This window comes from Tyto alba, unplaced genomic scaffold (genome assembly GCF_018691265.1).
Source record: "Tyto alba isolate M040663 unplaced genomic scaffold, T.alba_DEE_v4.0 Super-Scaffold_6, whole genome shotgun sequence".
NCBI lineage: Eukaryota > Metazoa > Chordata > Aves > Strigiformes > Tytonidae > Tyto > Tyto alba.
Window position 1 is genome coordinate 42588941 of NW_024881327.1, and position 14001 is coordinate 42602941.

Here is a 14001-nt window from a genome sequence, read left to right on the forward strand (position 1 = left end):
GAAGCCAGGCCTGGACACATCCAGGGTACACTGGAAGGTCTCCAGCCTGGTCAGTGATGACACTAGTGCCGTTTTGCAGCCTGTGTGTGTCCCTTCACATTGCACATGCCTCGTTCCATCTGAAGGAGACTGAGCCTCAAATCTCCTAAAGTCTGTCTTTGGCTATGAGTAGAGGAAAAAGCTGGGCCAAGGTGTGAACCAAAAGTGTATCTCCAGCTTTGCTGTAACTGTCTGTGCACACTCTTAGTCATGCTAAACCCCCAAGTCAGTCCCGTTCACGGCACTGTGTTTGCTTCTCTACCTGCCACAACACTTTAAGCTCATGTAGTAGCTTGCCTTGTGAGCCCTGATCCTGGTGACTCTTCCTCCTTTGTAAAAGGAGCTAAACAACTCTTTAATGTCTAGCTTAAAAATAAGCTGTGCCTTGAATTCATCTATTTATGCCTTTTTGGTTGTAGTTTTATTGAAAAAGCTGGTATTAACATATTTATATTTTTATTCAACAACAGTTAGCTAATTTGTGCAACACAAAGAATGCAGCCATGAACAACAGCTTTCAAAACAATCAGATTTACCAACTTTACCATCACTTACTCTACACCACTGAAAGCTCAAACTAAAGAGAGAAAGAAAGTTGGAAACGATCACAATGACTATGTTAACTTTCCATACATTCAAGAAACCAGGAAACCGATCTGTAGTAGTGATGTCAAAGACAGGAACGGAATACTGGTCTTTGAAAGGTTTCTGTTTATTTCCTCTATAATCACTTCATGGTATTTTGGTTGGGTATTTCATTAGTTTTATAAAGCTCCAACGATATATTTCTTTATTTAATTTTAACATGTTCTTTTTGGTACCCAAAGCTGTAGCAGAGTAAGGTACTTCAAATTAAAACCAAAAACTTGTATTAAGATCTGCTTTATAATAAGTTATCTATAGAATCTTACTTGAGAATGTTAAAAGCTAAATATATGTTTTACAGTACTTCTAGCTGTAATTGCCAATATGAGCTGATAGTTTTGGTTGGTTTTGTTTTTTTTTTTTTTTTTTTTTTGAGCTGCAAAGGTTAATGGAAGAGGCCAAAAGTCAAAGAAATTGTATGACACCCTTGAAGTGGTAGTTTGGCATTAACAAGTTTTCTATACAATTTACCACATTCTTAAACCTTTTTACAAGGAAAAAAAAAAAAAAGGCAATTTTGTTAAATTTAATTAGAATAAATATGTACATATACTGTCCATGCCTGCTACAGCATACAGTATTTTATAAACAAACATTCCTCATTCCCTTTAAAATTAACCTACACATTTCATACTGTATGTGTTTAGTGTGTCTGGAAACTGATGCACATGCGTTTGTGCTTCTACACACAAAATATACAGCATTGATCTAGAAAATCTCAAACATACAGATTTCATGTGTTGTGTTAAGATGTCATATAAAAACTGTAGCCTTTTTTAGTTCTTGTAAGCAGATTTTCACCCACTCTTTCCCCCAAACCAAAATATAAAAGCATGCAGATCCCTTTGTCAGTACATTCTCCACTTACCAAGAAACCAGTGCATAATGGCTTAAAGACTTTTTTTTTTTTTTTTCTGAGGAGTTTTAATATGGGCAGATTAACAGGTCATCCGAGTTGTGCTCTTTTATTCATGGTTTGAGGAGAATTCCTTTGGGATTTTAATTTTTCTGCCAGAGATATTAGGGATGCAGCAGAACTTTATTTTCCTGGATTAAGAGGACTCCCTGCCCACTGCACTGTTCCCATATAATTCCTGCACGCACTATACCAATTGCATGTACTTTCCTTTTCCATTTACATCACTATTCATTTTAAAACAGAGATAAATCTAACAGTATTTATGTGGCAGAAGACTTTATTTGGTTTGAAGTTTTTGATTTCTCATATTTCTCCAGGAATAATTTTGTCTCTCAGCAGTGGACTCATTTTAAAAGCATTAAAATTCACTGAGCAGTACTGTACCTCGCTGCACCATTCTTTTACTTTTACAGATACCACGGCATTGTGTGTATTCCCCAAAGGCCAGGATCAAAATAACCATGCTGCAATCAACAAACGAGGGGCTTTCTGAAGTGTCTAGCAGTGATGTAACTTTGTTCCCACTGAAGTCGATCGTTGCCTTCAAGGACAGCACTTCTAGCCAAGAGTTCCAGAACTCCAACCCCAAACCGTAGGATGGGTTTGTGTGTTAACTGCCAGGCTGTGTCCGGCCAGCCAGTCCCTCTGGAGTGGCAACACCAAGTTTTTTAATAGTCCTCCACATGATGAGATACTAGTTATTGTTTTAAACAGAGCAAAGAGATCTACGGAGAATAAACTTCTTAAAATAAGCTGGCCGAGTAACTATACCAGTCTGTCACTTATTCACTCGGGATATTGAAGCACAAAGTAATGTGAATAAATAAATAAATAAGAAGGTGTTGTAAGGAAGGGAATGGGATGGGTGAGACAGGGCAGCTTTTCACCAGCAGGGATTCTGCTTCCAGTTATAATTGTCATGAGGCCCTTCCAATGTGCCACATGCTCTAAAGGGATGTGGCTATTCATTCATTCAAACCGGCTTGGCTTAGTTGAAAGACAGGAAAATGTTACTGAAAAAAAAATAATTAAGAGATTGAAGTAAAAAACTCTAACAATGTGGTAAATGCTGTGGACTGCAAAAGCACGCAGGGCACCAGAACAGCATGGTCCTGTGAGCCACTGAGACCCTCGAAAGGACTGACGGGAGCTGAGGACTCTCAGCCCTCCTCAGGAACGCTCCCAAAGCGAATAAATACCCCTGTTAGTTTAAAGGAACCGATACAGACCACAGTACTGGATTTGCAGTCGTGCCTTTTACTCATACAGTTGCAGTGATGGAAAATAGTTGGCTTGCCACCAATAATGATACAGGCTGAGGGATGAAAGGATGCAACCTACAAATCCCACCACAGAAGCCACAATTTTTGTGAAGATCACATCCTTCTACAACTTTCAAGAGGCTGGTTTGTAAATATAGAGGGATATTGATAAATCTAGTGCATTTCTGAGTTCACTTTATCCTGAAATATGTACAGATTGTTTGTCGCTGCTATAGCAATGATGTTCTCAGTTGGGTGCCACGCTGTGTGCAAGATCTTCTTAGTAAAGTCCAAACTGTCAACACTGATGTCATCTTTCCTTCGCTTGCCTCCGACACAGACTCTCCGGGGCTTAAGAATAGCTCGTGGTTTACTGCTCTCTCGGGATGCCTCCAAGGTAACATCCCGTTTGGTGTTTCGGTCAAACATTCGAAAAAAGTTGTTATATGCACCTGTCATTATCACACTGCAGAAAGAAAGAGAGAGAGAACAAAGACAGTTAAGCAGTGTCTTGTGGAAGTCTACCAATGTGATTGGATCAGAACAGCTGGGCTTTAACCTTGGGATAAGGTATCTTCTGCTTTCAGCCGGGAAAAAATATAAACCAGGACTTTTCCCAGTATTCCCCAGAGTGAATAGTTTTCTTCGACCAATGTCTTCCCCTTCCTTAGTAGAGTATTCAACGAAAATTACAGTCACCCCAAAACTTGCACCCTGAAGCTTGCACAAATGTCAGGACCCTGATATTATGAGATTGACTTCACAAGACAATAAAAGTAATATGACTTAATATGTTATTTTTAATTACTCTCCAGTTTTTTATGAGCATTTAAGGATCATATATTTCAGGCTTTTTTCTTTCTCCAGAGCTTTACCCTTTCTGACAGCTGGGATTTACCATGATTCCAGAAACAGCTTTTTAAAAAAATTGCCAAGTATTTAAAATCTTTTCATACAATAGTAAGATTTAGTACATAATTATGTATTTTAATGAGTGTTTTGAAGAAAGGTGTTTTGAAAAGTTCTGAAAAATCACACTGAGTTTGCACAAGGAAATTACTTCCAGAATAAACCTTCTTCCCTTCTGAAGCCATAGACCTTGCAAATCTAGACACCATTAAAATTTGTAGCTACAATGCTTCTTAGAAATAAATACACTGATAAACAGGATTCTGTCATCCCTTGTATGAAGTCTAAAAGAAGCTTCAAGTCAGAATATATTTCTGGGTCTGGGAGGAAGGGACGGAAAGCATACTTCAGTCTGTATAAAAATTACCCCATTAATCAGCTTGTAGTTTGAAATAATGGATTGCCAGTTGCTTCATTCCCCTAGTCTCTAGGGGAGGATATTTTGTCACTAACTTTAATGAATTCAGGATTTCATCCATGGCCCTCAGGTTATTGGATTAGCATAATCATGGGTTTCAGAGCCTTGTTGGAAAGCTCATCCCTTGTGAACTTTTTCCACATATGAAGCCAGGGCCCTGTGCTACTTCCCTGTCTCAGCCCCAAATAGGGTGTTTTTTCTCAATTTCCATGCTGGAACCCCAAATGGTTAGGTCTCCCCAGGAAAAGCTGTACAGCTCTAAGATCAAGCAATCGAGAATTATTTGCCTTTCTAGTACAGCCCAACAGAACATATTTCACATGCTTTGCATTTAATAAACTAAACTCCACCTCAGATGACAGATGCTTTAGCACTTTGTTGTTGTTTCCCACTTGGGTGGAATCTGCATCAAGCAGCATACTGTCTAGGAGATCATGGCATATGCAACCATGTGAGAATTCAAAAGGCATAAACTATACTTTCCAATGTACAGACCCTCACTAGCTGATTAGATTAGGTGCTCCTGGATTCAGCAGCTATTTTATACTATGTGCGCAGCCCCCAGCCAGTGCTGCCTTCATCTCATTTGGGGCCGTTATGAGCTGCTGTAATACAAATGAATAATATACTGAAAAACGCACAAATGGGAGCTGTGCAGCTAACTGCTTTTGCACTCCAGCTACTGAATGACGGCAGCTCTGCTTGCTGCAGAGACACTGTGGGGTAACTAGAGCGGGTGAGCTGGATTTGTACGCTGTGAACCACTGGCAGGACTGCCAGCTCCATCCTGCTTCCACGTTTGCTGATGACATACTGGAGTTTGATGACAGTTGATTCAACACTGAGCTTTTTGCAGCTCCTGAAATGCTGGAGGAAACTGCTACCGGGAGACCGCATGCGCTGCCCTCAGTAGCAGCTCACCTACAGCCTTCGCCCCGCCGGGAGGCTGCTTTCCCGAGGCCCACAGGCAGCACGCTGCCGGCTGCACCGCTGCTGAGTTTGGGGCTGAGCAAGAGAGGCACTTGTCTGTACGTAGCTGCAGCCAGCCCTGGCAGGGAGCTGCCTCGCTGCTCTCCAGGAGCAGTACCTGCCCTTGGGTTGTCTGCAGTGAGCTTTCCCTTACCTTCCCTACCCGCAAAGGCCTGGCAAAATCCTGCTTAGTAAGGCACAAGTTAACAATCCCACAAGCTCAAAAAACAAAAGCATCTGTGTGACAGCTTGATAAAACGTATCCCAGAAGCTGCAGAAAGCCTATTGATCAAGATTAGTGCCCATTTCAGAAATGGAATCAACAGCAGTAAATCTGATGTTTCACTCCTTCCAAATCACCATGTCTTGTCATTATAGCTCCTGCTGTAATGGTTATTCACAACATGAAGAAGTCAAGGTTATTTCATATCTCAGTGCTAACATACACAATTTGTGATGCAAACAACCCAGCACAGTACTGTGGGGTTTTTCCCTCCAGGCAAAATTCTGAAACAGGTTCATAACGCTGGAGCACCCTGTGCCATGGGCAGCAGAGCGCGGTTCCCAGGGGAATGAGGAGCATCCCTCCTGATGAAGGCAGGAACTGTCAGGGAAGCAGTTTTCATGCAGGCACAGTACCAGTGCACCAAATGGACAGAGAGGTGTTTGTCAAGAATCTTATTTTAGGAGGTTTTGCTTGCAGTAAATCTGCCTTCACAGTCCATTTGCTTTTTAATTTCTCGAACTCTCACATATTTTTAGAAGTCTGCTTTCTGCAGTTGGATTTACTGCAGTTATTTTTTTTAACATATGTAGATGACTACTTTTCATGCTGGCCCTGTTTTTCTGCAGTTTAATGGCTCAGTAAAATATAGCATTATGTAAATGAGAAAGTGCCCATTCTTGTTCAAGGTCACAAACACAGATGGATTATAACCTTACCTGCTGCTTAAAATAACAATAAAAGAGAGCGAGAACTAGATGTAAGCCTGCAATTTATTCCCATTCAGGAAAATATAATGTACAATAATGGAATGTATGTGATAAGGAGAGTTTTTATATAGCTATATTAGAATAAAAATTGTACCTGAGTAGGAAGAGTCTGTTCTGTATTTCCAGAATACAGGAAGACTGCTCTGCACAGCAGTGTTATGACAAGTGCTTGCACAAAACCCTTGCAAGTGAGGCTGGTTCAGGAAACCAAACAAAGCCCCTCACCCAAAACACCCCACACTAATTCACAGGTATGTAAGGGAGCAGCCCGGAAAAGTTCTGCCTAATCACATTTAATTTTATTTAGACAGCAGGTTTACAAGTTTGTGCAACACATGGTTAGAGATACCATCGTCTCAGCCATGCAGGGGCATTTAGGACTCCAGTGCACTCTGAGGAGCAGCGTACAGACAGCGCAGGCTGGAGCAATGCTGCTGGGAGGCTGTACCCAGCTCAAACCACCACAGCTACAGGCAGCATGATAAAAAATCATGATAATTTTTAAAAAGGCAAAAAAAGCAGGGAAAAAACCCCAATGGCAGTGACACGGCTACCGCTGCCTACCTTTCACACATCAGCAGCCTAGCCAGTGCTCTGGAAGGAGAGGCAACACCCCGTATCTGCAGGGCCCCAGACGCATTTTCACAGCTCCACACAAACCCTCCTGTGCTGCCCACGAGGGGAACACGTTTATTCCCTCCGTGCGGTGCTGCTCTGCAGAGCACATGGATCTGTGCTCCCTCTTTCAGAGCTGCTCTGAGCAACGTCTGAGGGTTTCTGGCAACTCTTCAGGTATGCATGTTTTGAGTGACAACATAAAATGCTCCTAATATGTCCAGCCTGCACTGACACTGAGGCATTCTTGCTTATTAATGATGCAATCTGAGGCATCTCACTGCCAAACTTCAGTCCTCATGCAGGACTGCTATGGGACAAAGTCTTATCCTTTTTTTTTTATTTTTTTTTCCTACCTTTACAAGCAGGACAAATGTATTCTTACAGAAGGTAAAAGGGGAAGGAGAAAACCCCAGTGCAGATCAGTCGTACTTCTATTTGACTTTTCTTCTTTTTCCCTCCCTAGCTGCCATTCTGTTGTTTTTTTTTCCCTCTTTCTTCCACTGCAATGCTGACTCTGGTCTTTACCACACTTTCCGGCTAAGTTTTCCTTTCCCCCTCTCTTCCTCCTCACCTCCCCTTTTTCCATTTCCTGCTCTACAATTTTTTTAAAAACACCTTATCTGCTTCTCTCTCCTGCCAGTGAAGAGTATTCTCCTTAGCTTCATCCTCTGTTCCCTGCTCTGTTCTGTCTCTTTTGCTTCACTTCGTCATTTCCCTTTCTTTGTTCCTTTCTTCCCTCTCTCATCTCTTCATTTTACATTTGGAGGTCTCATTGCTCACCCTTTCTTTGTGATCTTCCACTACCTCCAGTCTTGCCTACTCTCACAGACAACTTGCTCAGCTCTCAAAGGTTTTGGGTTTCCATCTTTGTCTTCTCCTTTGGGCTGAGAGCTGGAGAAACAAGCTGGTGGGCAGGTCTCCTCTCTCATCACCTACAAATGACTGGTTCCTGTGCTCTTGAATCTGGCAGGAATTTGGTAGTGCAGGCTGTGGCACCCAAGATGTCAGGGAGATCTGCAGGGCTGGGCTGGCCATATACCAGCTTTCCGTGGGATACAGGGAAGCAAAAGCACTGCTGATCGTCCATTTTGCAGGAAATTTTATTCTTGCCAAGGACTGTAAGGGGTTTGCATGCAGCCATGTGTGCAATCTGCTTTTCATCTGGGCAATCACAACACAGACCCTGATGACCTTTCAACAAATTCCCAGGAACTAAAGCTCATGTGGGCAGGAGAGGTTGTTTCAAAATTAGCAGAACATTAACTGCTCCCTTTGTACAGCATCCACTCAGTTCAGGTTCCTTCACCCTATGCCATGCTGATCTAGTAGCCAGCAATATTTCAGGCAAGGTATTTTTTTAAAAAGTGTTTTTCCAATCTGCAAGATTGTCTGGAGCAAAGGACTTGAGAAAAAAAGTTGTTCCTGCTTGCACAGTAAGAAGAATACACAAAAATAAACCAGCCAACGTTTACGTATAGATAACAATATTATTTTGCATGACACCAGTGGTTGTACCACTGATGTTTAATTTAGGGCCAGAGTTTTAGGGTCTGTAGAAGCACCCTATCAACTATTGATGACTTCAGCATCTTTAATCACCTTAATATTTTAAAACATCTGTCTCTCTATTTTGTTTTTGGTAATGACTCTGTTAAATGAAATGCTTCAGTACGCAGGTTTCTCCTCTAAAAAGTTCTGCTTCTGTTGGAAGGTCAACGAATTCCCTAATTCACTAACCTCAGGGGCACCTGAATAGGATTTCATCATTTGTACTAAACTGCAACGAAATCTTCCACAATTTTTTTTTAGGCATTGAAATGTCATCAAACATGTCAGTCACTAAGAACTGGAGTATCTCTGTCTTTCTCATATCTTTTATTCCCATTCTTTGTTCAGATTTCTTTATTGCAAACCAAGCTCTTAAAGGTCATCCGTGCTGTGGCCATCTTGCATGCAACAGTTTTTATCAAAATTGCTCTTTTCAGCTGCCTTCCTGGATGTCAGGCTTTGCCCTGAAGCTCTAGGGATATCAGCTGTAATTAAGACTTGCTTAAAAATACTTGCTTCAAATTGTTTAGTGTTGGTTTTGTTGTTGTTTCTTTTTAAAGTCTCTTCTATATAATGTTTGGGCTAACTCTGGCCCAGATTAGTCTTCCCAGATGCACAGAAATTTTTATTCACCTGTAGATTTCTGTTGTCCAGAGAAATTCATCTCATGACATAATTCCCCTCCTTCACTGCTGCTCAAGAGACCATGGAAGCCATGGGATGGTTTGACAGGACTAAGGCTGGGCAGGGCTTCAAGGACCGGCATACACCAGGCTTAAGGATGATAGAAAACGTAAGCCAGCCCAGTTAAATTGCCCCTCACTGCAAATGTGGCAGCAGAACATCATTCCCTGAGGCAAAGAGAGGCAGAACATTGAATACAAGCAGGTGTGAGGGAAGGAGACAGAAAGCAGCTTCCACTAGAGCCTGCCTCCAGACTTGTAAATCTCTGCAAAGAGTCTCTCAAGGCACCCAGCACAAAAAGGGACCATTTCTCTGACCTGAAACTGTCTCCTCAATTATAGTTTGAGCCCCTAAATCAGCAAGATTTCACTACCATGTGTACCAGTGCAGAACAGCACGTATGCAGTCTCCTGGGATCGACATGCAAGGTCCACCAGACCTGGTTTCATGACAAGCTGACCTTTTGAGAAGAAAGGATTGGTTCCAAGAAAACTCTTCAAAAACATGTTTCATAGGAATGGAAAATGAGATTTATTACAACATAGGGAAAGGAGGAGGCACTGGTGCAAGCAGTGGGGGCCTGCTGGCATATTGCGGAATTTTTCTTTACCCTGTGCTGTGTAAAACAACCGACTCCCCATCACAAAGAAGGAACTTTAAATCTCCTGGGGAGTCTGATGATGAAAAAACTTGAGATGCCAGATTCAGGGATGTGGCACTCCAGTACAGCTGTCTGGGATAAGACTGAGAATAAGAACAGGGGATCCCCCAGTCCTTCCAAGCTAATAATTGACATGCCAAGCCTTGAGAACAAAATGATGTCTTCTCGTTCTCCAGCATGGAGCATGCTGGCAGACAGGAATAGACTGTAACATCTTACCCACTGGGACCTGCCAATTCCGCCTGATTAGACTGAAGGCTGACGGATATTCAGTGGGATGAATGACAGTTCAGTAGGAAAGGACTGACTGAACAGTTGTATGTGACTTTACTCATCTGCTTACAGCATATCACTTATCATGATGGTATGCAGAAGTCTCCCTGGAAGTGTTCCCATACACCCATTCATTTGAAATCTTAAAAAAAAAATAATAGTAATAATTAAGGTATCCACTTACTACCATGTAGAATTACTATGTTATTTTTCTCTTCTACTGGCCTCTTCAATTCACAAACAGTTGCAAAAGTGCTAATTTTTGAGGTAAAACTGAAATAACAAAATTAGTTTGACAAGGGGAGGAAATCGGTGTCTTGCAGGTCATTATTAAAAGACTTGACTTTGGAAGTGAATGGAATAACTAAATTAAATTGCTGTATAAATAGAGCTCACGTATTCTACATAGTCATGTAATGATGTATATACAATAAAGATGGCATGATTTTGGTGTAATGTACTCAACTACAGATAATATGTGCTCATCTGGTTGAATTAGTGTAAGACCCCTGCTTGACTCCCTCCCCTGACCACTGTTGTTGCCAAAGTACATAGTGATTAATGTGCCCTTCAGCAAATGAGATCAGCTCTGACTGATCGTATTAGTTCCTGTTCATTGGAGTAACTGAGCATCAATCACGTTCTAATCAGAGCTCACATACATTGATTTTTTTTGTAAACAGCCTCACCATCAGGTTCTATCATAGCCTAGTTTAATTCCTTAGTAGTGACAAATAATAATAAAAAGTATTTTCACCTAAATAATAAACGTGCTTTCATTTTTAACTGAACAATCCTGTTATTTAAAATTGTCATTGTAGCTTTAAAGTCCATAAAAGATACAAATAACATGTTTAGAACTGCAGTTATTTCTGTTATGTATATGTATTAATAATATAAATACTGTACCGCAGCATCACTTAAGAATACCACTGTTAGTAGGCATTGCTTACCTCTAGCAGTAATCTTTTTAAAAACATACCAAAAGGATCAAATTAAGTGACCTTACTATTCAAATGAACTGTTCTTTAAGAGCAACTGGTGCCCAATCATATTTTAAATTATGATCCACCAAAAATAATAATCTTTGTAGTACGTAGTAAAACAATACAATATTTGTCATACACAGAAGCAAGATCAGAAAAGTGAATGTTCATCAAAAGATGATACATTTGCTGATATATCTGACTCTTAAAAATAAACAACTAAATTAAAGAGAACCCTTATCCTTTATCAAATGTTGCCAGCTACTCTACCCAACAGTTTCTTACAATCAAGAGCAGTGTATTGTGTTTAGTGATGGATTTGGTAGTTGTGCACAACTAACAATGCCTCAGTGTCTGGGTAGTACAATAAATGAAGCCCTCACTATCTAATGTTCCCACCTAATAATTACTCGATGCATTGATCTTTCTGATCTGTCAAGCAGGAATGAAAATATTACACGGATATTGAATAATATTTCTATTACTACTAGGCAACTATCCAGAGAGTGGTCTTACGACACTAATAAGGATGGCAGCACTTCATTTGACTACAGGAGAAAGATTCTGGGCCTGGGAAAAAGTGGCTGTCCATTCTGTACAGTGCAGTGGAAATTCCCATCAAGGATAAGAAAAATGGTTTGAAAGGACTTGAAAAGCCCTGCATTTTTGTCAAAGTTTCACAATATCTAAATTATTTGTTTGCATTCTTCATATTTCCAATAAATGCTTTAATTCTGGTATTTCTAGTAGGACCAAACTCAAGCAGTAACCAGTCTACTGAGACAACCCTCTGCTAAAACATCCATTCACGTGTGGGTTTGGGAAATTCAGAAAACTTCTGTGGGTCATTCCCACTTTCTGACCATATAAAAGCCATTTCCACAACTGCCAGTGCCCAAGTTGCAATCATATAAATCTGGGAAGTATTTTGCCCAATGTGGTCCACCTATGTAATTTTAAATGGCCAGCAGTTTGTATCACAGGGACTACCCAATGCCGCGTTAATGCTTGCCGGAAAACACTACCCTGGCATGCAGACAACAGCCATAATGGAAGTATATAGTTTCGTTTGCATAATAAATGATACAAGGTAAAAGTTTTATTTCATAGTAAAGACAGAATCTCTCCACTGGGCAGGTACAGGAACTGACCAAAGAAAAGTAGTCCAAGGAGAAGATGCCCCTTGCACAGTGCACGGCATTACACTATCTGTATTTGTGGAACACAGTACTGGAAGAGGCCTTGTTCTGCACTTCCAAATTCAGAAGTCATGCTTGCCATTTTAAATGATGTTTCATATAACTACTTTCACAAATTTCCTGAGCACCATCGTTAAAACAGTTGGGTTTCTTACATCTCCACTACACAGGATGGGAAGACTGCTCCACACTGTCGCTTTATGATGACAGGTATGAACTACCTCTCATTTCCAGACTAAATACCTGTTGTCACTCAATACCTATTTGCCGTTGTGTCATTATCATTCACATTTATCTTAGCTAGATTCTCTTCCTCCCTCTGTATACCTTCTTGATATACTTGCTAGAAGCAAGTATAATCTTGGCTTCTATTTTGCTAAGCTGGTCAAAACCAAACTCCTGCCCTCTCCTCTCTTCAGAGCAGCTGTCCACTTGCCCACCTAGTTCGTTCATCCACCTTGGAGATGAGGGACAAGAAGAAAGTTGTAACTGCAGTCCAAATGTCTTTGCATAAGAACCTAACATAATGTCACCACTACCGCTTTCTCTGCTGGATATCCCAATCTTGCCCATTCAGGGATCATATCCGCCTTTTTCACAGCTGCCCCACACTCTGTTTCATAGTCCTTGCCCAGTCCAGGGGAGGCAGGCCTGCCTCAAATACAATGAGACGGACCGTTTTTCTCTTTCCCAAATGAGAGGCTAAATGAACTGAAGGCAGAGTTCCAGGCTCTCAGCGAGTGCCAAACTTTTGCCTCTTGGATCCTAGCTCTGCTGAGCCATTCAAAATTGGCTCCTGTGCTCTTTCACATGCATTTTGTAGACTGTTAATCCCTTCTACAGTCACCTAGAATATGAATGTCCCTGTGAGTTGTTTCCAACTGATAAGATTAAGGTATGTGTTTTAACTAAAAATCCTCACCTTGCATTATACTCTTGGATTTAATCCATTTTTATTATCCCAGTCCTCTCAGCTGCTCAGTTCTTCCTGTACAACATTCCTACTCCCCAAAGTACTGCCACCATTTGCTAACATTACGGCATTAGCGCACTGCATCCTCACTCGCACTCTCTGACTTGTCGCATCAATATTTCTGATTAAAATATTCAACAAGATATTATGCCCAAGATAAAAACAAGGACCCCTCTTTCAGTTCATGGGGAAAGGGATTGCTCTGTTGGAGGCAGGGATCAGAAGAAACTGTTATTTGGCAGCAGTTTGCAGAGAATCTGTGGGTGCCTGTGACTGTCTTTCCTTGTTCCCTGTTTCCAGTAAATGAACTGAATTTCTGAGGCAGCTCTTGTGTAAATACAGGATCACACATGCTTCCTTAGTGTGTTGGTGGGGCTGTGCAAGTTGGCAGCATTCTTTTTAACTTTTACAGCCTACTTATTATTTTCATGAAAATGGACAGCATTTGAAGAGTTTTTTCCCCTAAGGCATGAGCCAAGATTAACAAGGTATACACCATGTCTAAGGAGGTCAGAGAAACAACTGCACCAGTAGCCAAACACCTTTTATCAACCTGAATACTGGTATGTGAAGATGTAAATTGATGTGGAAAATAACCATGCGTAACATTTTACTTTCTGATTGTTCCCCATCATATGGGAGCTCTTTTGCTAAATGCAGACAGTGATGGACAGAAGGATGGGTTACCTGTCTGATCCATTCCATGCACATTCAAACTTGTCAAAGATGCAGTCATTTTCATAGAGGGAACACAGCTTGCTCCTAAGGTAATCATGGACCTGTTTCAAAGAAAATAACTGTTGTTATTCTTGAAATAAAACAAAATCTAAAACTCCACAACCAGGCCCCCACTCTCTGCTTTATCTCCCACGTTCACTTTCAAAATATGCTGCACAGATTGGTAG

The 14001-nt window shown here is 41.0% G+C and overlaps 1 protein-coding gene across 10 annotated transcripts in view; it reads right to left on the reverse strand.

The window, feature by feature from the left end:
• Positions 1-554: 554 nt before the first annotated feature.
• The window catches only part of PPP2R2C (protein phosphatase 2 regulatory subunit Bgamma), a 205490-nt gene continuing 192043 nt past the window's right edge, over positions 555-14001 (reverse strand). For all 10 annotated transcript variants that reach the window (XM_032984474.2, XM_032984472.2, XM_032984473.2 and 7 more), the window contains 2 exons: positions 13784-13875; positions 555-3331 (listed from right to left, as the gene is read on the reverse strand). In XM_032984474.2, coding sequence (XP_032840365.1) covers positions 3040-3331; positions 13784-13875 — 384 coding nt within the window. In that variant the 3' untranslated portion in view covers positions 555-3039. The remainder of the gene's footprint in view (positions 3332-13783; positions 13876-14001) is intronic.